The 26,126-nt window shown below is 35.0% G+C and overlaps 4 protein-coding genes across 6 annotated transcripts; 3 read left to right on the forward strand and 1 right to left on the reverse strand.

Moving 5' to 3' along the window:
- Nucleotides 1–654: 654 nt before the first annotated feature.
- Nucleotides 655–2,678, forward strand: LOC120281233 (putative transcription factor bHLH041). The gene is given in 8 exon segments (XM_039288107.1): nucleotides 655–872; nucleotides 956–1,084; nucleotides 1,169–1,274; nucleotides 1,375–1,389; nucleotides 1,495–1,557; nucleotides 1,641–2,282; nucleotides 2,386–2,482; nucleotides 2,485–2,678. Coding segments are annotated over 8 exon segments (1,362 nt in total). The 5' UTR covers nucleotides 655–756.
- Nucleotides 2,679–7,983: 5,305 nt separating this feature from the next.
- On the reverse strand, nucleotides 7,984–8,873 carry LOC120280661 (PRA1 family protein F3-like). The gene has a single exon (XM_039287575.1). The coding sequence runs from the start codon at nucleotides 8,834–8,836 to the stop codon at nucleotides 8,258–8,260; it is 579 nt and encodes a 192-aa protein (XP_039143509.1). The 5' UTR covers nucleotides 8,837–8,873; the 3' UTR covers nucleotides 7,984–8,257.
- Nucleotides 8,874–16,434: 7,561 nt separating this feature from the next.
- On the forward strand, nucleotides 16,435–19,720 carry LOC120280174. 3 transcript variants are annotated; one of them, XM_039286923.1, is made up of 8 exons: nucleotides 16,435–16,571; nucleotides 16,682–16,804; nucleotides 17,274–17,500; nucleotides 17,919–18,062; nucleotides 18,824–19,041; nucleotides 19,107–19,177; nucleotides 19,262–19,365; nucleotides 19,442–19,720. In XM_039286923.1, exons 1-8 carry the CDS (start codon nucleotides 16,493–16,495, stop codon nucleotides 19,568–19,570), a joined length of 1,095 nt encoding a protein of 364 aa, XP_039142857.1. In that variant the 5' UTR covers nucleotides 16,435–16,492; the 3' UTR covers nucleotides 19,571–19,720. The 3 variants fall into 3 exon arrangements, with proteins under 3 accessions (XP_039142857.1, XP_039142854.1, XP_039142855.1); XM_039286920.1 differs by having other exon boundaries at nucleotides 19,107–19,365; XM_039286921.1 differs by having other exon boundaries at nucleotides 16,437–16,571; nucleotides 16,701–16,804; nucleotides 19,107–19,365.
- Nucleotides 19,721–21,835: 2,115 nt separating this feature from the next.
- LOC120280815 (ectonucleotide pyrophosphatase/phosphodiesterase family member 3-like) lies at nucleotides 21,836–23,401 on the forward strand. Its single transcript, XM_039287765.1, has one exon. The coding sequence runs from the start codon at nucleotides 21,913–21,915 to the stop codon at nucleotides 23,287–23,289; it is 1,377 nt and encodes a 458-aa protein (XP_039143699.1). The 5' UTR covers nucleotides 21,836–21,912; the 3' UTR covers nucleotides 23,290–23,401.
- Nucleotides 23,402–26,126: the final 2,725 nt, after the last annotated feature.

The following is a 26,126-nucleotide window of genomic DNA, read 5'->3' on the forward strand; positions in this document are numbered from 1 at the left end:
ATATATATATAAGTTAAATTTTAAGAGATACGCATGATACTTGGTTTTATCGAAGAATTTACATGTGATTAATTAATTTTCAAAATTGTACGGAAAGAGAACCTTATTCTTGAACCCAAAAACTTAAAACACACTCTCTATATATTGAATATATTGAGATGTTTTTTCATATTTTTAATATTTAATGATCTTATATATATATATATATATATATATATATATATACAAACATGATAATTACAATATTATGAAGGTAATTAATAACTCTTTTGTAAGTGCTTACATAGAAATAAAAAAATGTATATAATTACAATATTATGAAGGTAATTAACTCTTTTGCAAGTACTTACATAGAAATAAAAAAAATGATAATTAAAACAAATTCTATATTTGGATTATATATGTATGTATGATTGAAAATTCAGATCAATCTTGTGAGAAACCATGCTCATTGACAAAAGCTTGATGATATAAAACAAAATAAAATTAGAACAAATAGAAATAAAGAGAAAGAAAGAGATAGAGAGATGGCCTCCTAGTTTGACCCCTTTCAAAATCATGCTTGCAAAGACTTTGAATGACTACTTTTCTCTTCTTCATGGTTGGCTATCTTGCCACCAGCTCACTACTTTTCAATGGACTTCATCTCCATTCTTAACTCAACATCCTTCTAACAATGTCCTACATCTACAATGATAGTTCTTAAACCCTAATCCACCTTCTTCCTTACTTCTTCCTATCCTTCATACCTCCTTCATGGACTCTATCTTCTTCTTGGAAGCTGAAGCTCGCCGCCTTTTTCTTCGTGATGTCGGCCGAACTCTTGGCTGTCTCTACATCTCTTTATGGTATTACATCCCTCCACCTTCCAAGTATGATATATCAACCTTCTTTCAGGAGTTAGGGTTAGGGTTAGGGGTTCATGTTCTTATGTGTTTTGAGTTTTTGGTTCCAGTTGTCTTGTTTGCATGGATGCATGGTTCCATGAGGATGATGCTACTCAACCTTCTACTACTTCCTTTTTGAGTGTTCCTCAAAGACTCTTTGATGCTTATAAGAGATCCTTTTGTTCCATCCAAGATAGGTATATATATATCTATATATATCTAATTTCTTCTTGAACTTTATTATATTGTTAATATGATATCATGCATGCATAATTTTCTAGTTCTGTTCCTGGTGTTGCCTTCAAACAAGGCCTGCCATACTTTGAACTAAGGGAATCAGAGTTAATCACTTCAGCTTCATCGCAACTTCAACAACACTTCTATCAGGTTAATTAGTGTTTGTTTTTATTTTTTTCTTTCTTTTAGATGAGTTGTTCTTAATTATTTGTATAGATTAAGACATATGATCATTGTTTTTTACTTGCAGGAAGCTGGAGTTAAGGTTTGCAGATTATTTTCTAAACATTAAATTACATTAAAAATGATTCATATATATATATATATATATATTTATAACTCACATGAAAATTTAACTTTGATTATTCAGACTGCTGTTTTTCTTGGATGCAATGGAGGAGAAGCTGAAATTGGAATGCCTACATTGCCCAATGTACTTAATTCTACTAAATTTTGATTTCTTTTTATCTTCTTTTTCAGCCAAACATCTCTCTTAATGTTTAGATTTCATGCCAGATGATGAACATGCAAATGGATATAAGACAAATTTTCACAGAATTAATTCCCACTGATCTTAGCAAGCCTTCATCATCATCATCATCTTCACTGAGATCACTCTCCATCGGCAGCCCCGAATACTCACCTCTCCTTCTCAACAAGCCTTTAACTACTCACTTCGACGATAATTTTCGTGATACCGCCACCAAACAAGCAACTCCACCTTCCTACTTATTAACGATGCAAGCCTCCGGCTTCAATCAATACCGACAAACTTGGTTTCCAAACCAATCGAGTGAAGACGACGAAATGACAAAGGCAATGCTTGCTGTGATTTCATCATCTTCATCTTCTTCTCATCCTCCTCCTCCTCCTCCTCCAAAGTTAAACCAACCAGTTGGTGCATTTAGACTTTATAAACCATCACTTGCTCCAAGAACTGATCCCAAGAACACCACATGGCACAGCCAAAAGATGATCAAGATGGCCATTGCTCTTTCAAAAAGAATCAATCTCATTAAGTTCAAATCTGCAGCAGTACTCCAAGATCAAAGGCCAACTAGTAATCAGTTACATCATATGATATCCGAGCGAAAACGGCGAGAAAAACTCAATGAGAGCTTCCTTGCTCTCAGAAATCTCCTCCCTCCTGGTTTTAAGGTATTTACAAATTACAATTACATATATATATTTGCACTTCAATTCCAAATTTGTATCAATATTTCATGCAATTAACTTGTTTTATTTTGTTTTGTATTTATAGAAAGACAAAGCTTCAGTTCTAGCAAACACAAAGGACTATCTCAACACTCTGAAAGCTGAGATTTCTGAACTTAAACAAAAGAATGAAATACTAGAAAAAGAAGCTCTTGTTTGCTGATGAAATCCCAGAAAAATGTTGATGATGATTCAAATGAAAAATTCAAGGTTCAAATCACAAGACTCTCTGAATCAACCTCACAAGGCCAAAGAATCACCCTCACAATAGATGTCAGGGAAGAATGTGATATAATAGTTTTTCATCCTTCGGGGTTCTTGAATGTCTTAAATCGATGAGTTTTTATAAATTTGGTGTCGATCAATGCGAGCACATTGCCGCCACACATGCATATGTTCGCACGAGGAACACTAACGTTACAAATCGAAGTAAGTAACTAATAATCCCACATCAATTAATTTGATATTATTTTCTTTCTTCTTCTTCCTTTCTTGTTGATTAACTTTTGATAGTTTGATCACCAAACAACCAATGTGCTTAAATTATATTAAACTATAGGTTACTTAGATTGACATTCAGAGAACCAGAAGTTTCCTAAAGATTTCACAATTAAGACTAACTTTTAAGTTAATTAATATTTAATTAATCTAATGATGTCACAGGCTAGTGACTGGGATGAAGCTTCTTTCAAAGAGACAGTGACTCGGATGGTGGCTGGGACGTTGGCACGGCCGGAGACGGAGTCATGAAGTTTGCTGGAATGGTCGCCGGAGATTGAGAAAACACTAGTTAATGATGAAAGATATATATATATATATCTTATCTTTTAATTGTATGGTCAAAGAGCTAGTTATTATTAAGCTAATGAGGGGATTAGTAGTTAATCCTTGAAGGTTTAGGTAAGACGGCGAGTTTGACTGACTGACTGACTGAGTTGTAAGGCAGGGCTTTTTCTTCTTTAAAAAAAATGAGTGTTTTCTTTTTGCTGCTTCCTTGAAAGCTCTTGTTATTTGCTTTTCTCTTTCTCTAGTCAGCATCATGGTTTTGGAACTTATGGGATTCCCAAATTAGAAATTAATATATATATATATATATATAATAAATCAAGTGATCAACGTTGGGCTAGCCCTATTCACTGAGATGAAAAATTTAAATCCCACCATAAGTATAGTACATATGGATAGTAAATCTGCACCTCATCTCTGGTGAGAGCTTTAATGTGTTCTAGTTTCTTCATTCTTTGCTTGGTTGTACTGTTTTTCTTTTAATAAAATTATGGTTTATCTATTTTTATTAAAAAAAAATATGGATAGTGAGATATTCTGTGTGCAAAGATAAAAAAAACAAGACTAAATATTTAATTTTTTTACTGTGAGCATATTTCTATTGTTTTGCTTGTTTCATTTGTCAAATATAAATAAACTAAGTAGACTTTTGGTTATCAAAATTCCATCAAATTATTATCCTTATCATTATCGTTATTATTATTATTGACCGTTCTTTCAAAGTGTCACTGTCATTAGAAAATTTAGAATACCAAAAAATTAGAATGTTTTACATATATACCCTTGTAAATATTGAAATTTCATTAAGACCTTGCAAATCATTTGACTAATTTGTGAAGATTCAAGATTGTCTATTCACCTTCGTCATATTGATGCTATTTTTTTTAAAAAAAAAAAATCTATACTCTTCCCAATATTTTTATATTGATAAAAATTTGATTATAATATAAATTTATTTACATCGAGGTTTTAAATCTCCCCAACTCAAAATAACTTATATATTCTCTAAAAAAATTTATTTTATAAATAACTAAAATTAGAATGCAAAAGATATTAAAAAACACAATATATAATCTGTGAAATGTATAAAAAATAAACAATATTTAGCAATGTAGAAGTATAAGAACTATAATATACAGAGTGTGTGTGAGTTTGTGCGTAAAAACCTCTTTTTTTAGGGGTGTATGTATATATATGTTTGTTTGTCAAGAAAAGGACATTTTGAGAGAATATATGAACAAAAATATATAGTGAAATAGTGATAAGGATACTCAAGACCACACAATTAAATAGCTTTAATAATGTTGAGAATTAGAAAAGTAAAAAACAATTATTATGGATGTAGCAACCTCTCACTCCCATGCGAGAAGTCATGATATATATATATATATATATTTTGACAATAAGAGACAATCGGCTCTCAGTTAAAGGTTTATCAAAAGACAAACAAATATAAAAATACAGTAATTATGATAACTTATCGACTCTTTAAGAATTTATCAACTCAAATAAATATCACATGAGACAATAAAAATTCACAACATACATGCCCAAAAAATTTATAAAAAACATAACAAATTCATAAATTCCTCTGCTATATAACCTTAAAAAAAGAGGAATATGACTTCTCTCATAAAAACCTCACATAAAACTCTATTTATATAGTATTATGAATAAGATCTAGATCAGAAACAATCAATGAACAATACTATTATAATTGTGGCTCAGGATTTTAACCATGTGTCGAGATATCAACTATCATGTGATAATTCACTGGATTATACAGTGATTATCTCAAAAATTCAACTCTTTCCAAACCATAATAATAAAATATATATATATTTAGGGTGACTTGAAAAAATTAGAAGAATTCACATCAACTAGCAAATAACAATATCACTTTTCAAAGAATGACTGCCTTCCTATACCGAGACAGAGCATAAGAATGAAATTACAATGAATGTTCTCTCAATCAAGGGTTAAAAAAGAAAAAAGAAAAAGAAAAAGCTCAATCAAGAAAGAATTCAAGTCATTAAAGATAAGTAGAGGATAACAAGACTACCCTCTTTGTTTGGAACTTTGGATCCACCCAAAACTTATTATAATTCAAGTATCTCATTTTTCTATGATGGTGACCAACCAAAGATATAATCAGATTTTTGGGGGAAAACTGGGAATTCTTAATATTTCCCCATCTTTTTAGAACTTAATAGAGCAGTGAAACATTAGGGCCTATTTAGATAGCCCAAAATTTTGGCATAATCCATACAATATTTCATAATTTAATATTTTTCTGAGAATTATACCATATTAGTTGTTTGGATGCTTATTTTAGAGTACAAAATTATGACATAATATAGGTATTATGACATAAAAAAATATTCTACTCTTATTGGAAAATTTTTTCATTGTAAAAATTTTTTCTTTTTGATCTAGCCACCAGCCAAAGATCCACCGATGGCCCGGCCGGCCTCCGGCGACTAGCCACTGTCCGGGTCGGTGATCGGCGTCGGATCGGCCTCCGATTACCGGTCACGATCCACCGATGGTCCGACCACCGATCCACCGGCCTCCGGTGACACGCCAGTGATCCACCGATGGCTCGACCAACAGTCCGCCCAACCACCAGCCCAACCACCGGTGACCGGTCATTGGTCCATTGGCAGTCCAACCATGAGTCCACCAGCCTCCGGCGACACGCCGACGATCCACTGAGTGGTCTGGCCATCGGCTAACTAGCTTCCGGTGACACGCCGATAGTCCATTGGTGATCCACCAGACCTCTGACGACTGGCCACTGGTCCACCGACGGTCTAATTGCCGATCGACCGATCTCCATAATTTTTTTTATTTTATTAACCAAACACTCATCCTACTAGAAATAAAATATACTATAATTTTTATAATAATCACCTACACTTCCTATATAATAAAATTATGCCATATTTTTTTTATTTTGCTGCCAAACAGACTCTTAATCAAAAAAAAACATATTTTTTTATTTCTATTTAATTTTAAATATTTAATAAAAATTCAATAAACCACATTCTTTAAAAAAAAGAAAGAAAAATTTTACACAAGCACAAACATTTCTTGTCAACCTAAGCTTTTAACTTGTAACCAAATCTCCGTAAAACAATTGCCACCGATGTTTTGTAAAATATTCATGTCATTGTGGAGAAAACATATTCGAAAACAAAGAGTAAAGCTACTGTTTATATAGATTAAAAAAATAATAGAAAGAAATACTACTTTAATGAATGATAAAAACTATTGAGCAGTGATGTTATCCATCACACTCGACAATTGATGACATAACGGGAAAATGGTTGTTCACACCTACCGTAATTTGTTCACTTTGTAAAAAAAAAAAACACAACAGAATCTCCGGGGATGGTTATAACCAATAGTTATAATTTATAACACTCTAAATAAAAATCCCGAGGCTCCTAACCAAGTCTGATGCGGCTTAAAATAATAAATTATAGACGGATAATGAATACCTGATAACAAATACTGAAATGCAGTTAATAGACAAGCCGAAAATTTACACCAAGCTATCCATAAAGCATACGAAAAATTTCAGACATATTACTTACAAATGAATTAGATAAAGTGAACTAACATAAGAGCATGAATTAAGAAAATTTTCTTGTACTTTTCCTATAGAACCACTCAACTCAAGGGACCTTGATTCACTAGAAAAGTGAAAGCTTCCAACTCATATCCAAACAAGATGTTGCTACAGTAAATCACTATTAGCTTTTCACTACCAAAGCTCACTGGGGTTTCTTTATTCAGATCTCACAAATGCTAGAAGATAGAAACATGGGTCCAATTCCCATGTGTTTTGCAGTAACCCCGGTCCCAAAGCTTTCTCTCCCTAAGATCCAGATGACTGACTGTTACCTCTCCACTTCTCAATGTCTCTTTGACGTGGAACAATCAAAACTTTTAGCACATTATAGTACTGCAATGGAATGGGTGAAATCACTGCAATGGAATCCATAATGGTCCTTAAGTTTGGGAAGAAGAAATGGAACAAGCCCTCCACATACATGGGCCCCTTGCCAGCTCCATCCATCAACAGTCTCCACAAGCTTTAAGCCATTCACCAACTCATCCACACCCTCTTTTCTCTTGATATAATTAAAAAGCAAAGAACAGCAGATGAGGGCTTTTCCTTCTCATTTTTCTAATGTCTCAATGTCTACATGTCTCAGAGTTCATTTTCCAACTTGCTAGGTACTAGTTACCCAAACAAATCATAGAGGGAAAGCAAGTTTTAGAATGAAGATGCCAGTCCTAAATTGAAACTAAAAATGCTTTTTTTTTTTTTCCTTAAAAACTAACCAGTTGATGGCCATCTGGTCCTGTTCAATTAAATGTGACCCTATAAATGATAGATTGGCATATCCAAGAAAATAAAGGCATACTGACATGAAAAGGAATCACTACGCAGTGCTCACCATGTTACCATTGGAAGGACAGAGTCAAAGAAACAGCAAATAGACTCTGCCCATTGCATTGCACCAAGTGTTCAGCATTGAATCAATGATAAGATGCAATTTGATCCCAATGGATAAAATGAACAAATCCCAAATTCAAACTAAAATGCTTTCTTTCAGTGTAAACTAACAAGTTGACGTGCATCTAATCCTGTTCAATCAAATGTGCTCCTAAATGATATAGATTGATCGGCAAATCCAAGGAATCAAGCATAGTGATATGACAAGAAAGAGCACCAAACAGAGATCACAATAGTTCTGCTTTAAAACGAAAATTTAGAGAAACAACTAATGCATTATATAATTTATATGAAGAGTTCCATCTCATTAAAAATTCAAACTTGTAAGCATAGAAACAATGAAAAGATGTAATTTGATCCCAATGTCTAAAATGAACGAGTACTTCACAAGCATACTAATTCACAATCAAAGCAAACATATTTTGTGGAACTTCAAAACATACTAATTCACAATCAAAGCAAACATATTATATGGAATTGCACAAATGGTAGAAAAATCAGAAGAAGAGTGAAACCAAATATGCAGCATGCCAAGGATCAGTAACACTCTGGCACAAAAGGAACATGCGACATGCCTGGATAGATGAGATCGAATCACGAAGCGCTACGACGATGGCGAGCCCTTGAAGGTCTCCCCAACAACAGAGTACCAGTGGCCAGCGCCCTCCTCCTCAGAGCCCAAATCTTCCGTTCTCCTCATCGCGGCGTGCAGCAACACGACGATGAGGCCGACGAGCAGCGAGATCAGGATGTTGGCGGTGGCGTTGGTGAAAAGGAGGAGGACAAGGGTAACGACAGAGAGGACGATGAGGACCGTGCGGTCACCGATGGTTCGATGAAATAGGACAATCGGCTCGTCGCGGAGGAAGTAGAGGAAGAGCCAGGCAGCCATGGTGAGGAGGAAGACGATGAGGGAGATGGGGTGCCAGAGGAGGGATACGAAGACGACGACGAGGACGATGATGGCGTAGTTCATGGAGAAGTAGGCGATGTTGGTGCGGATCCGGAGATAGGCTTCGCCGAGGCTTGGAGGGAGATTGAAGGCGTGGCGATGGACCATCTCGCGCCATGGCCGGCGAGTGGCGAGGGCGGAGTAGCCTCTCTCCTTGGCTCGAGAGATGAAGTCCATAGTATGGCCGGATTCCGGCGCCGACGAGGTAGGGATCGTGCCGTAGCCCGCCATCGTCGTCGGTGGAGAGATGGAGAGTTTGAGAGGGCTTTGACTCGATTATTATTATTATTATTATTATTATTATTAATATAAAATTAATGGGCCTTACGGGGCCGGCACGGTTGGGCACGTGGCGAGATCTTAATGGAAACACGTGGCTGAAGTGTAGAACTTGATAGATTCATATTTTGATCCCAAAAATATAAATAAATTAAAAACATGTAATTATGAAAATAAAGGTGTAAATATCAAAATGGTCCATCTATTTTTCATTTTCCGTCTTTTTAGTCTCTCTAATATAAAATCCATTTTTTGATCTTTGTATTTACACATTTTCATTCTTTTTAGTCTCTCTAATTCATCAACTGGAATGACTGAAAGGGCAGATCCGTCAATTAGAGGAAACAAAAAGATAAAAATATAAAAATATGATGACAAAAAAGACGGATTTTATATTAGAGGGACTAAAAAAAGCGAAAAACACAAAATAGAGAGACTATTTTGATATTTTGACCGAAAATAAATAAAGTTGTCATGGATTATTTATTTTAACCAGGAGAGGCCACCCGTTGTTTCTTTTTATCCTGCTCAATTATGTTCACTTTTTTTTTAATTTAAGTTTTTACATAGATTAGATTTATATGTTAATTAAATTTTCTTTTATGAGATACAAACAAGTGATACAAACATGTATGAGGATTGTTATCGTATGATAGTTCAATTGTGGAATATTTAAGTTTTATCCCGAGTTAAAGGTTCGACATCTTTTTAATATAAAATTGAGATCAAATAATAACAAAACGTGTGTGGGAGTAATTTGAACACATTGTATAAAAATTAATAATAATAAATAATAATAAAAATTATGTGATAATTGATCTCATATCTGATCCTTGATTTGATTGAGCATATAAAAAGGTCAGCGAATCACACTGGTCTTAAGAACCCATAAGAGAAATTCCAATCTGAAAAGAATAGTGAGCCAAATGGCAGATTGAACTATAATATTACAACTTAACAAGCAAGAAACTCTACGCCAATTTTAATATTGAATTATTTATAATATCTAATATGTCACTATAAGACCCCCACCATTTACCAAGTTTGTCACTTGTTGGAATAAAATAAAAGAATTAGCCATAAAACTTACAGGTTTGGGTTTTCGTTGGTCTTGCTTTTTCAACGTTTAAGAATATTTTTAGTATATGAATTGTATTTTTATTCTATTTTTTAAATAAGCTATATAAGTGTTTTTTTATGTAAAAGTTTGATGGGTACATAGGTCTTCTTCTAAAGGTGACGGCAAACTACGCCTTACCCTGGATTTTTGGTCCAGAAGAGAATTAACCCGAGGAACTAGTTGAGGCTGTGGAATAAAATGACCCTCCTCCAGTTACGGCTAATTAAGTTGGATATGCATTATAATTTACATTGAGCAATGAAAGTTTGTCACATGTATGTTTAGAAAATTTTTAAGAACCATATTGAGCTAATAAATCCCCATACCATATAATCATAGAGAGGAGGGATATAATTCCTCCAACAAATGACCAATAAGACCCACTTAAACAATATTATGAATAATATTTGTCATTCCGATAAACAGTGGATGATACAGTACTACAACACTTGCATATATCTATTGCCCATGTAAACCACTGCGCTATACAGTGGTTGTTTATGTTAATATATATATATATATATATATATATATATATATATATTGGAAAAAATGGATAAACCGTTATTTTAATTTTTTTCATTCTATATAAAAGCGATGGACATATACCATGTTTTTTTTTTGGTCAAACCAAAATCGAAATATTTATTAAGCTTAACGTTACAAAACATTTTAAAAACTCAACTAAATGGATGGTCAACCAATCAGCTAACAACACCAGACATAACCCCACAGTCAATTACAACCAATCATTTTCTCTTTAGTTGAATCTCACCTTTCCAACTATTCCAACTTCCTCCACTTCAAAAACCATTCACTCAAACTCCATCTGGCACCAGGACCAGCACCAACCTTACCCAAATACTATTCATCTTCTTTTTAAAAACCATCCATTACCAACTAGCCAGCTGAACTCCACTTCATTATTTCACCAAAACAAATCTTTCATCAGCCCTATCACCTTCCACTAACAGTTATAACTTCCCTTGTCCCCTCTTACCAACCATCTTCTTTTACATTACCTGAGCTTGCACTCAAACAAACCATCTAGTCATAAAGCTCCATTCCCAGCTTCTTTTTCTTTAGTCAGAATACCTTGATACTTGAATATCATAACCTCCTTTATCTGGTCAAAACTGTTACTTCAGTAACACACCTATTCTGAAAAATTGCCTCATTCCTAGTTTCCTCCATAATGTGAAACACAAGCAGTCAAAGGCAGTTCTTCTCATTTTTTGCAAGTAATGTCTTTCCTATTTCTTTTCGAATGAACCAACTGATCTCTTTTCCATTGTAGTATCCTTCTTCTCACATTGACTGCCAACAAAAACCTTGCTCCACAACTGCCTTAGAAAAAAACACATTAAAAAGAGATGTTCAATTCTTTTTCACCCTCTGCTTTTACAGAGTACACAGACATCTGACTCAACAATCCTCCATTGCAATAACTTGTCTTTAGTAAGTAACTTTCCCTGTAGAGCCAACCATAACACAAAAGATTGTCTTGGGACATTACTAGCTGACCACACCAATTTAGCCCAACACACTTCCTCCTTAGGTTGTACTAGAGATTTCAAAGCCAAATTAACACTAAACATCCCCTGTTTCTCTGGTTTCCACTCAATGTAGTCTTGTTTATTATCATCCAAAAACAAAATTATCATTGAGGAATATCATAATATCTGCCATTAAGGTATCCCATCTAGCTGGTAATTCCCATCTTCCATTTTTCCAATATTCAAACACCTTAGTAGTTCTTGACATATAAGGTCTCCTGAAACTTATTCCTGGAAATCTATCTACAATAGAACTTCCATTACACCAAGGATCATACCAAAATGAGAAAGTCTTCCCATCTCCAATCTGATAATTCACCAAAGGTTTTGTTAATTTCCTTAGCTTCAGTAAATTTCTCCAATTCCAACTATTATCAACTGTTTTTGTAATACCCCAAAAACTCAACTTCTTTAATTTGGTCCTGATCACCCATATGGCCCACAAGGTCTTCTTCTCCTGAATCAACTCCCATATATGCTTTCACTTGTATTGCTTGATTCCACATCATCAATGGTTTTACTCCCAGGCCTCCCAAACCTTTTGGCTTACACACTTCTTTCCATGCCAATAAGCCACCTCTTCTCACCCCACTCATTTCCATGCCACAAGAAATTCCTACACAACTCTTCCACTTCCAGTAATCACACCCTCTTTGGTAATATGAATATTGAACACCAACTACACCTGCATACTTAATCAACACTGAGTTCACCGAGGTCAATCTACCCGCATAAGACAAAGTTCTAACAGTCCAGCTTTGAATTCTGGCAGTAATCTTAGAAATTAAATCTTGGCAAAATTCCTTTTTCATTCTAGTTGAAATCAAAGGAAGACCAAGATACTTGACTGGTAGTACTCCTTCTTTGAATCCCATAATCTTCAAGATTTGAATTTTCACATTCTGTTCCACTCCAGATATTTCACTCTTCTGCATATTTGGCCTCAATCCTGAAACCTACTGAAATGATCTAAGGCCTTGTGAATCAGTGTAATAGATCTAACATCACCGCTTTGCAAATACAAAGAGATCATCAACAAAAGCATAGATGGTTTTTAATTGAAGCTCCTGACAATCTCTGTGAAAATTAAATCCATCCCCTATCAGCCTAGAAAGGACTCTGGTTAGATATTCCATGCATAATACAAATAACAATGGTGAGATAGGGTCACCTTGCCTTAAACCAGCCTTCCCAGGAAAATAACCTTCCATCTGCCCATTAATCATGATTGAAAACATACATGTTCTAACAGAATTAATGACCAATTTGATAAAAAGATCTGGAAATCTAAAAGCCAACATCACCTCTTCTAGGAAGTCCCATGAAATTGAGTCATAAGCTTTTTGCAAGTCAATCTTCATCGTACAACACCCCAACTTATTTTTGTGATACCCCCTAAGAAGTTCATGTGCTAACAAGATATTATCTGAAATTAGCCTCCCAGGAATAAATGCAGACTGGTTTAAATGTATAATCTCATTCAGAATAATCCTCAATCTACTTGCTAGAATTTTTGAAATGGTTTTGTATATCACATTACAACATGATATAGGTCTAAAATCTGTTACTGATTCAGGTCTGACAACTTTAGGAATTAATGTGATCAATGTAGAATTTGCTTGTTTTAAACATCAATCCAGTGGATCATAATGGCCAAACAAAATTCCTTTCCCACAATGCTCCATACTTTCTTGAAGAAAAAACTATTAAACCCATTTGGACCAGGGCTTTTATCATCACTAATGCTCCATAATGCTTGTTTTATTTCTTCATCAGTCACCCTTTTACAAAGCATGTCACCAGCCTCTTCAGTAACAATCATTTTTGAAAACCAGTTCTGTCAAAACAACCTTCCTGGTAGTTTCCAGTTCCCAAAAAGTTCTTAAAAATGTGTTAGTAAAGTCTCTTTAATAATATCATGATCTGTACATACTTCACCATTAGGAAAGCCTTAGCTGTGTAATGTTATTTCTGCCCTTTCTCTGTTGCAAAAATTCTAAAGAAAAATTTAGTATTTTGATCACCTTTCTCTGAACTCCATTGACATCTTGACTTTTGCCTCAAACAACTCTCCTCCCACTTAATCAATTTCATTAACTGCACAATTTTGGATTTCTCCTCCTGTTGAACTCCTATATTAAAAGGATTCATCAGTAACTTCCTTTTAATCTCCTCCATTCCAACACGGCATTTTTGATACTTGTTCGACACTTTTATCAAACATCCCTATTAAGAGCTCTCAAGTCAACTCTAAGCAACCTCAACCTCTGATATAGCCGTTTTGCTATATTGCTTCCTGCTATCGCAAACTCCAAACTTTTTCTACAATCTTGAAAAACAGAGGTGCTCACTCCACATTATTATCTGAATGGAACTCTTTCTCATTCTTGTAAATGGCTTGTATATTAGTCAAAAATTCCACAATGATCTGAAATATTGCACTGATCACAGAACACACTGGTTCATGTCTCTTTTTATACCACTGATTTGCAAAACACCAATCCAATTTTCTAAAAATCCTCTGTCACCCTCTCTGAAAATTAGTCCAAGTAAACTTGGACCATTACATTGCACTTCAATTAGATCTAGGTATAAAATCCAATTCTGAAAATCATTTGTAGCCCTTCATTTACAGGATTACCTCCAATTCTGTCAGCATTACTACACACTGCATTGAAATCTCCCTGCAGAAGCCATGGATCATTTTGACACCTCCAATTCTTGTTAAATCCATCCACAACTCCCTTCTCTTTCCAGGATCATATGATCCATACACACATGCCCAATAAAACAATTCATCTCCCCATATGATCTTACAATGAATGAACTGCATACTCATTTCCAAAACTTCTAAACATAATAGATTTTGAGTATCAAATAAAATCAAGATTCTCCCAAGCTCACTCATCATATAATTATGTTTCATACCATTGATTTAACTTCAAAATACTCCCACACTGCCTGCATATTCTCTCTTTACTCTGAGTTTCCACAACACCCATAACAACAATCCCTATATCTTGCAATCATACTCCTAACTTTTTGATTGCTTTAGAGGACTGTTAAGTCCTCTAACATTCCAGGATATAATCTATTGGACAACATCTTTGGTAGGTTAGCCTTCCGGCCCTTCCTACCCTGCTCAATACCTTGCCCAACATTCAGTGAAAGCCTTTCAATCCCCCCTGCAGCCACATCTAGGATACCAAAGCTGTTACTGCAACTAGTATCCTCATAACTATTCAATTTACCATTCCACTGAATCAAGGATTCACCACCCTTTTTCCTGCCAATTTGCACACCACCTAAAACCTCATTACCATTATTGTCCTCCACCAATTGCTGAGAATCAATCTGTTTATTGTGATCAGGCCCAATCTCCTTACAAACTGCCTTCCCTTTAACTATTTCCTTCCATTTACCCCATTAGTACCTTTGTACTACATTATTTTCCAAATCTCCCAACCCCACATCTTGCTCCTCTCTGTAGTTTTTGAATTTACAACCCTACTTGCTCTGGCTTTGCTTTTCATTTTTCCAAACCACTTCTCAGTTTTTCCTTCCTTGCAATCTTGTTTTAAATGCCCAAACTTCCTACAACCCGTACAAATAGAAGGCTTCCATTCATAGAGAACTTTTTGTTGAATAACATTTTCTTTTTCATCCACCAGATCAATCATTTCTGGGAATTCTCTAGATGAATCCATCTCCACAAGAATTCTAGCATACCCCAGCTTCAATTTAGAGATAGTACACTTATCACAACATAATGGTTTCCCACATATGCTTCCAATCCTTCTTAGCATGTTCATTGTCCAAAACTCCCAAGGTAGACCAGGGAGTTGAATCCAAATAGGCAAAGCACAAACAGTATTATCTAGCTTCATTCTTGGATGCCATTTCTTCAATATTATTGGATGATTATCAAATGTGAGGCCCATCCTCGCAGTACCTCATCACAGCTATCCTCACCAGAGAATTCTAATTAGAAACATATCAGCATTCACTCTTGAGACACTCATCACCCCATATTTCCCTCCATCTAGCTTGAACAAAAAGCATTGAAAACGCTCCAATCGTGGCTGCATTCCATACACACGAACCAACTCAAAGTATTCTTCCATTGTTTTTCCTCATTCATCACCTCATCCGAATGAAATTTAACAATTCTCTGGCCATTTAGTACAGATGGAGAAATGAAATTCAGTTCACTCCCTTTCTCCTTCAACCGATTATCCGCAAACAAAGCAACCCAAGGTTTCAATCCTTGATCTTGATTTTGTTTCTCTTTCCCATCATCAAACGCTTCCCTACAAGTAGATTGCAAGCATAACTCATCTAAATTCTTATTAATACTCAACATACCAGCAGCAGGATTCCCTTTCAAATTCTCCAGTAATGGCATCTGATTTAGGGTTCGCTTCATCTCCATAATTGGACTCTCCATCTTCAACAGCTCAGTGCCTCCATCATCAACAACCTCGGAATGAACTTCCTCCACTATCTCTGAACGAGCTCCATCAACCATTGCAAAATCACCCTAAAATGCAAGCTTCCGACCTCCTCGACCCCTTCCCCTCGCCATTAGGGCAAGCCTAGCGTACACACCAAGAAAAGGAGTTTTTAAAAATATACCATGTTATTATAGTTTAAAATCAAAACAAATGAATTTGTATAATTTAAAAAATTAAAAATAAAATTTTATTTACTTTTAAGGACTAATAAAAACAATAATCAAAACACTTGTTTAAAATTCTTGAGAGGGCTGTACAATAAACTTGCAAACTCGGCATTTCGGGTCGGGTTTCCCATAGAATCCGAATCCGAATCCGAATCCGAATCCGCTATCGAATACTTCATTCATTTTGTTCGTCTTCTCGATTTCGAGAGATCGAGAGCGAGACTGAGATCGAGATTGAGATCCTACCAACGATGGCGATATGGAGGAGATGGAGAAGTCCATACCTCTTCTTCATCCCTCTCCTTCTCGTTCTCCCTCTCCTGCTCACTGGTGAGTTTTCTCTCTCTCTCTCTCTCTCTCTCGCATTTCCTCGTTTCGCCTCTTTGAATCCTATTTCATCTTTGAATTCTTCTGATTTTCTAACTAATCATCATTTGCAGTTTCCGATTTACATCGCAGGACAATCTCGCAGACTCCGCGGAGAAATCCTTCCAAGAAATCAGATCATATTGTTCTTGGTCCAGCCGCTGGCCAAGGCATGCCTGATCGCCTTCAATGCCAAGGTAAACCACTCCATTCAATGTTACTTCATGTATCATTTACGAGTTTTTTCAATTGCTCTTTCATTTTGTTTCAGTAGCTGTAATAAAGTTTGCTTTTTGATTCATTTACAAGAGGCAAATACCAAGCTTTCATCTTGCCCTGTTAATTGGTACGATTGTGGTTTGAAGTAGTATATTTTTGCTTGTAGCTTATTGACAGACCAACCTAGAGGATCACGCTTGAATATATTCGTCAGATCTTTTAGTGGTTGATTAGTTTTAAAGCATGGAATTTCAGGATTTTCTGTTTTACAATAGAAAGCATGAACATAGATTTTTACCTATACAAGATCAATTTTGTTAGCACTCTGCTGCAAATGTCAGAAAAATATTTAATTTTGAGGCACAGAAGATGCAAGTTTGTTGTTATGCTTAACTCTATCATGACTTATTCAAAGTCCCCATTCTTATCCTTTCTCTGTCTTCACAGGTCTAAAAGCTATGAATGGGATCCACTCATCGAATACAAATCGGGAGTCTAATAACTGTGATACTGTCACTTTTGTCACAGTATTCACGGTGTACAATAGTCATCTGAAAACAGAATCTGCAAAGGTTGATGATAAATCACTTGGTACAGTTACTGTTGGTAACACCTCATACACTAAGACAGAAAGGTCCATGGCCGTCCTCAACATTTTTGTTAACTTCATACAGGTACTATATGCTGCTTATTCTTGAAACTAGCTAGTTTGTGTGTTTTTATTTTATATATTTTTTTAATAGTCCAAGCTCTTATTTCTTTAACAAATCTCTTGCTCGTAAGTTCTTACTTGATCTTTTTTAAATGTAGATGCGGTATAGATCCTTGTTCTTCTAAGCTTGCTATTTGCAACTCCTAACATTGGAAAGTTTTGATCAGGAAGATTAAACTTTCTAATTGTCAACTTCATTTGGATTATTATTGCCTTTTTTGTATGGTTTTAACTGATGTTGATGTTGAATGAATCTTTGAGTTGCATTGAAGGCCCATCATAGCTAGATTGGGTGCATGATAAAAATTACTAGAATAAATCACTGTCAATCTAGTGAAGGTTTTTATTTAACTCTCTCTCTTATATGTAGAATTCTGCAGGTGTCGATGCCAAGAAGCAATGTGATCATATTGACTGATCCTGCTTCTGAGTTTTCAGTGGAAAAAAACGTTGCAACAATTCTAGCCATTCATGGGGACTATTCTCGTGACAATTTGATGCTTCAGAGAATCAGGTCCTACATTGTAAGATCACATTGCTATTATCAGTAATTTATTTATTTTTTTGTACAGTTATTAAAGGAGATTAATGTCTACTTTATGTAGTTCAATTCTAAATTCCTCCAATTTTTGTGATGCCACTAGACAATGTGCATTCTTGGGAGCCAGGATAGCTATTCTTATAAGAATATTCCTCTTTTCAGCATCATAGAACACACGTCCCTATTGAGTGTCTTCTATTTGTTACTTATCAAGGTGTCCCATAGGTGCTATAATTTGTGGCACATTATTTTGTATTTAGATTATTATTTCTTCAATGTTTAAGATAGGCACACACATTATGCTACATAGAAGATGGGATTATGTTTCTCATTTGGATATAATTTCCATTTCATACAAATCTTAATTTTTCAGAACCTGAAACCAATGATTTAATGGTTTCTGATCATTCCCAGCTAAATGCAGCTTAATAGTATACAGTCACCTTTTTTTATTACCATTGTCAACTCATTGTTATGAAAACTTATTCTTTCTATTCTTGGTGTAAAATGATATTGTGCATACCCTTTGTTTCTGAACCAGATATTTGTCTTTCAAACTGAAGGTGGTGTCTACTTTATAATCCCTGCTGGGAAATTTTTTTATTTTTATTAGAATTTCCAAATCCGTGATTCTTCTCAGGATTTTTTGCCGTCATTGGAATTATCTTTTAATTATCATTGTATGTATCCGCATGTATTACCAATGGGCCTTTTCAACTAAAGCTTGAGTTGCTTATAATGCAGACATTTTTGGAACAAAAGCTCGAGGAGCATCCTGAGAGGCTGAAGTGTGTTAATCATTACATTTTTACTGACTCTGATATCGCAGTGGTGGATAATCTTGCACACATATTCCAGGAATATCCCAACTTCCACCTGGCCCTCACTTTTCGTAACAACAAAGATCAACCTCTAAATTCTGGATTCATTGCAATTAGAGGCACTGTAGAAGGAATTCTCAGGTCATTCTTCACATAACTATAAATTCTCCAATTTGTACTCATAAATCTAATGTTTCTGTCTCTAGAGCGAAGACTTTCCTACAAGAAGTACTGGAAGTTTATAGCACTAAATACATGAAAGCTTCACGCATGCTCGGTGATCAATTAGCCCTCGCATGGGTTGTCAAATCTCATCTTTCATTTGCTTTCAAGAAATTTTCCAGACATGAAGCTTTTCCAGGTGACATGAATGGAACATCGGTGCTCTTCTTACCATGTGCAATTTATAACTGGACCCCTCCCGAGGGCGCCGGGCAGTTTCATGGCATGCCACTTGATGTAAAGGTAAAGAATGATAAAAAGTTATCAAGACACATCTTAAGTTAATTTTGTTGAAATGTTTATTCCATTGTTTGTTCAGGTTGTTCATTTCAAAGGTTCGAGGAAGCGATTAATGTTGGAATCTTGGAACTTATTCAACTCAACCTCAAACTTATCAGACATGCTATGCCTCATCTTGGCAAGTGGTAGAACAAAGTATGACTTCTGATTTCCATCTTCTTACTTAACCTTAATTGAAGGACATCACTGTAGGGTACATATCTCAAGTGTTAGTTCATTTTTTGCCTATGTCATTTGGGTTATGTAATGTTTGCAGAACACTCCCTGATTCTCTGAGTAATCACACTGTTCCTTTTCATTTGCACCCTTCTTAAACATATAAGTAAAATTTATTATATATATATATATATATATATTTTCCCCCAATTTAATGGTAAAATTAAAAATAATATCTGGGCACAGGGCTGTGATTGCCCAAATTCCAGCATTGCAAAGTATTGAACTCTGGGATTTTAGAAAGAGTAGTTTTACTATTTATTAAATAAAAAGTTATATTTTGAGAAAAAATATATTGTGTATGTACTACCACTCACCTATTGGTGGTAGTTCAATGTTGGTGTTTAAATTTTGGTAAAACGAAATTTAAAAGTCAAATGACATTTATGAATGATTTTAAAATTTGTGAAGGATATATATATATATATAATTTCATGGGTGTTTTTTGTTTGTATACATAATTATATTTATCTCTCAATGAAACCAAATGTTAAGGATGTCTCTTAAAAGTTTTGCATATACCTCTCTTTCTCTATCTATATTTTTAAAATATGTTGTAAATTATATAAATATTGATTTTTTATAATTATTTTTTTAAAAAAATTCTAAACTAACCTTGTAACGGATAAAACTAGTTTAAATTTGTTTCAAGGTATGTATTTAAAAATATTAACTTAATTATCATTAGAAACTTCGTAATAAATATTAGTTTAATAATTATTAATTTTTTTTAAGGAATGTTATGCACATAATTTTTTTAGCCATTTGCGTGTAAAATATATTTTGATTCTGCATAAGACATTAAAGGGATATATATGCTATTGTGTTATTAAAGGTTATACATGTAACACCCACAGATTTTCAGGGTACAAAAGCCAAAAAATAAAAAATAAAAAATAAATAATAAATCTTTATTTCATTTAGCTTTTTGAAATTTTCAAATTTTGTTATGTTATAAAGAATAAGGTTATAAATGAACCAATGTGTTCATTAAAAACTCCAAGAGCTTGACTCGTTAATGATCATAATTGACTTGTTTATCTTTTTAAACTCATAAGGTAAATAAGCCTAGCTTGAGCATCAATTATGATCATTAACGAGTCAAATTTAAGCACCATCAAACTTGGCTCGTTAATGCTCATGAACAATTTATTTACAATAACATTAAAAGCTTATTTATAAGAATCATTAAGAGATTTGTTTATAGTATCATTTACAAGTTCATTTATAAGAATCATTTATAAAAATCATTAGTATAATTGTTTATAGTATTAGCAATAAATTCATTCATATAAAATATTCTTAGAATATTTATAGCAATATTAAGATGCTTGTTTATAAGATCATTAATAATAATTTATTACAAAAATATTACAGGTTCTTTTAACTGGTAATGAATAAATAGTCCCTCTGAAGTTAAGGTATTTAAAAAAAAATCCCATAACTTTGAGTATTTTCAAAGAGTTTTTTCTTTTCTTGACATGTTACTTTTCAGACCTTTCTGCCATAAAAGAGGTTGATGTTGACATAAAGGTGGCTAATATTGATATAAAAATAACTGATGTTAATAAGATTTACTCTCAGTTTTTTAAGCGAAAACATCAAATTTTAAGCTGAAACTCATAATTTTAAACAGAAAGACCAAATTTTAAACGCAAATGCATTATATGTTATGTGAAAACTTATGTGATTATCAAATGGAAACATGCAATGTTAAACGAAAACTATATATTTTAAGCGGGAAGTACATGTTGTAAGATAGAATAAACTGTCGGAGTGAGCTGCATTAATTGAAAAGTAAAATATTAGAAAAAGGAGAGATTGTCTGGTAAATTCAAATGTTAGAGGTATTGGTTGTTAGTCCTGTGTGATGAGGGTGCACGGATCGGGGTGAGTAGAGACGCAGCTCCGTGGATCACTCGTCTAATTCATTTTCCCTTATTTTAATATAAGTTTAAATATATATATTATAAAAAAATTAATACTATTTTTAAAAAATTTAAAACAATATATTTCAATAATAATATTGATGATGATGATGTATTATTTATTAAAAAAGGACTCATCTTGAGTCTTAGAAATCTATGAAGCTTGAAGGCTCGGGCTCAGTTAAAAAAAGTAAGTTCGGATTCAGATCGGGTTTGGCCACATGGTTGAGCTCGCCTCGTTTATTCTCATTTTAAAGAAGGGTTTAATTGCAAAAACTCCCATAAATCGTGAATATCCAAAGGTTCTACGATCGTCTTCTCCGCAAGCTCTTGCAAAGCTTCTCTAATGGCGTCTCCTTCACAGCGAGACTCCACGACCACACTCCTCTCCCCTACTCCTCCTTCGTATCGTCGTAGATCTTCCTTACGTCTCCTCCTTACCATCCTCGCCTTCTTCGCCACCTTAACTCTTGCTCTCCTCCTATGCGTCTTCTCCTTCTCCTCTTTGATCCCATCCTTTGCTCGACGCTCCCACTCCACCCTCCACCGCCCCACCGTGATCCTCATATCCTCCGATGGGTTCCGCTATGGCTACCAGTTCAAGTGCCCCACGCCAAACATCCACCGCCTCATCTCCAATGGTACCGAAGCCGTCCCTGGTCTCATACCCGTCTTCCCCACCCTCACCTTTCCCAACCACTACTCCATCGTCACGGGCCTCTACCCTGAATCCCACGGCATCATCAACAACTTTTTCATCGATCCTGTCACCGGCGACGCCTTCTCTAAGCGCCGCCATGAAGCCTGTTGGTGGCTCGGCGAACCATTGTGGGAAACCGTCTCCAATCAAGGTTTCAACGCCGCCGCCTACTTCTGGGCTGGATCAGAGGTAAGCAAAGGTTCTTGGCATTGCCCTGCTGAATTTTGCCCTAAATACGATTCCTCCGTTCCTTTCGAGAAGCGAGTGGATGATGTCTTGAGCTACTTCGATCTTCCCATTGATGAGATCCCTGTTTTTGTTGCCTTATACTTTGAGGAACCGGACTCCAAAGGCCATGACTTTGGCCCTGATCATCCGGAGATCACCAAGGCGGTGGCTCGGATTGATAGCATGCTTGGTAGATTGATTGCAGGCCTTGAAAGAAGAGGCATTTTCGAAGATGTGACCATCATCCTTGTGGGGGATCATGGAATGGTCGGCACTTGTGATCAAAGAATCATCTTTCTGGATGATCTATCTCCATGGATTGAAATCCCTGAGAAGTGGGTACAAAGTTACGGTCCATTGCTGGCAATTCAGCCTCCGGCTAACATCTCTGCGGCGGAGGTGGTGGCAGCTATGAATCAAGGATTGAGCTCTGGTAAGGTGGATAATGGTCAGCATTTGAGCGTTTATCTAAAGGAGGATCTGCCTGAGAGGCTGCATTATTCATCAAGCTATCGGATTCCGCCTATTGTCGGCCTTGTGGATGAGGGGTACAAATTGGTGCCAAAGAGACCGATGAGTAATATATGCGGAGGGGACCATGGCTATGACAATGCATTGCTCTCAATGCGAAGCATTTTTGTGGCTCATGGACCTCAGTTTGAGAGAGGGAGGAAGGTTCCACCATTTGAGAATATTCAGATATACAACTTGGTCACCTCCATTCTCGGACTCAGAGGAGCTCCAAACAATGGTTCTTATACATTTCCAGCTTCGATTCTTCTATCTGACACTTGACTTGTGAACATAGTGTTGTACCTGCAGATTTACGTTTATTATGGATATTTGGCGTACTGTTAGACAGTAATATAAGTTGTTCAGGTTAATGTTCCATTTTTTTTGTGGTTTATACTTCAATAGCATGGAGTTCTTGGTCTGCATTTCTAGATTCCATTCTTCTCTCAGACACTTTCACTTGTGAGATAATCTGGCGACTGCTTCTAGCTTTAACTTATTTCTTTGTTGCATTCCATTACCTATTCACTTGACAGTAATATGTTTGAAACTTTTGCATGTTGTAGAGTCATGAAACTTGCTTAAGTTATCAATGACACTGTTATTTCCACAAAACAGCATGTGGCACTTGCGGATTTACATTTCTTATCGGATACTTACTGTGTTACTGTTAGACTCTAAAGTTTTGGTTATGTTATATTTCATTTGTGCTATTATACTTCAATTGCATAGAATTCTTGTTTGACATTTCAAGATTCTGTTCTTTGGGATGCTGGACTTGCTAGAGGACTGGTGATAACTTCTAGTTTTAGTTGATTTCTTTTGATGAAATTCACTACCCATACACTTGGTAGTAATATGTTTGAAAAATTTCATGGCCTAGTGCTGTCAAAGATTGCTGAGTTATCAATGTGAGTGTTATGCCTCTGTCTTCTTATATGATATTTACTGTGTTACTGTTAGATATTGGGTTTTGTTTTACTGTTTTAATTGTGTTTTGTAATTAAATAACATAGGATTCATGATGCAAAGCAAGGCAGGCGATAATTGAGCTATGCAATGACAAAGTAAACATACTAAATTGCAATTGATTAAGAAACCTTCTTTAGCCATAAAGCTGGCCCTGTTTGTTTGTGATAATTTCAGATGACAACTTGAGCAGGCGCTCAGTTATGCATTGTGAAATTCATCAATTTATGAATTCTTAGATCTCGCACATGCTTGAATGTCAGATATTTCTGATGTATTATAGCTAATGCATGTGAAATCGAGTCCTTTCTGCAGATTTCTTTTGGCATTATATGAACTGAAAAGCAAAAACCTTGCTGTTGTGATGCATTCCGTCCAGCCATTGGAAATCCTCCTGCAGCAAACATTCCATGTATGAAATCGAAAGATATGAGCTTCACCTTGGCAAACTTGAGCTTCTTGGAAGACTTGAGATGATCAGTCAAATGTAAGTAATTAATTCACCGCCAAGATTTGGATTATCAACTTGAATTTAAATTTGTGAGCTATATAATCAAAGTCATATTTCTGATTCGCATGATCACATATCAAAGCTATATTTCTGATTCACATGATTTTTTAAACTTGTTAACTATTTTTCTCTGATCATTATTTGATCAAGGTTGACAGCCACCGACTTTGAGTACCCATCGACATAATTGTGGCAATTAATGCTATCTCTTTAAAGATGACGATGGGTAACAATCTTAAATGTATGGCTGTGCAATAACTTGAGGTCAAAATAATTCATTTAATATCCAACCTGTTCAACCTTAACTATCATTCAGGTAGTCATTTGTGGAAGTTATTTGGTAAAAACAGTATTCTTCACTCATTCAACCACTTTCTTGTTGAAATGTTGAATTCAAACAGGAGAAAGTAGGGCCTTCACTAAAGTTCAATAGACAACAGTTCAATAACTAAGGAGAAGTTGGACGAAGGGAAAGGAGGCTTCATTGTTGCAATTTTAGTTCTTGGAATTTGTTTTCCCTCTCTTCTTTGCTTATCCCATGCCACTCTCATATGTTTGTTTGTTTGTTTTGTTTTTGACGTCAAGATGAGCGGCTAGGCCTTTACGAAAGAAAAAAGCGTGCACATACCTCATTGAAGTAAGTAGGGGTGGGACAGCGCACACGTAGGCACTAGAATTATCCGCAGACAATCACTGCTCACACTCTCAGAAATGTGCCTTCACCCATGATATGACCTCTCACCATTCCTTTTATGTCATTTTTCTCCATTGATAAGTTTTCAACTGCAATTATATATTATCTGCATTGGTATTGATGTTGTATATCTCTCTTTAATTACTCTAACATCAACTTAGTTCATATTCTTTATTTTTAATATTTTATATATCTCTGGTGTGCATGCAGTGGTTCAATATTTAGGACGGTGTGGTATGCAATGATCATGATGTGCTTGCAATTTGCTCAGCTGTAATAATCACTGTCGGCAACCTTCTTGTTGTTGTTCATCTCAGTAAATTAATGGAGTTTTTTTGTTTATTTGTGGAGAATGTAACAAGATGTTATTTATCTGAGTGAATGAGTACAAAGTTCATTGTTTGCTTTGTTTCTAGCTATATTTGTTGTCTGGATGTTATTTTCCTTGTCTCACTGGGAGAAATTTATATCAATAGTTCAAAACAATGTAAGAAACTTAGTAATATTTCTCTTATTTTGTCTTCAGATTTTAAATTTAAACATAAAAATCAAATATATATTATCAACAATTGTTAAGCTATTTACAAATACTTCTGTTTTTTGTGGCTAATAATCTTACATCATTTAATAAAAACGATACAATGGGTGCATTAATGATAAACATATATGTCTCAATGTGCATGTACAGTTTGGACAATGGCCTTGTTTGGATTGGTTAAAAAAAAATTATTTTTTTAGTTTAATAGGATTTTGAAAAACGTGTTTTTGAGAGTAAGTTTGTGTTTGGATATATTTGTAAAGTTGTTTGAACGTGTATTCATAGAAAAACTTTTTTAGTAACAAATTATTAAAATATGTATTCAATGAATTATAATAATATTCAAATATTATGCATTTATCACATGGGGAGCGGGCAGAAGTGAATGGAAAGAGAGATCTTTAGAT

This window comes from Dioscorea cayenensis, chromosome 17 (genome assembly GCF_009730915.1).
Source record: "Dioscorea cayenensis subsp. rotundata cultivar TDr96_F1 chromosome 17, TDr96_F1_v2_PseudoChromosome.rev07_lg8_w22 25.fasta, whole genome shotgun sequence".
In the NCBI taxonomy this organism is placed as follows: domain Eukaryota; kingdom Viridiplantae; phylum Streptophyta; class Magnoliopsida; order Dioscoreales; family Dioscoreaceae; genus Dioscorea; species Dioscorea cayenensis.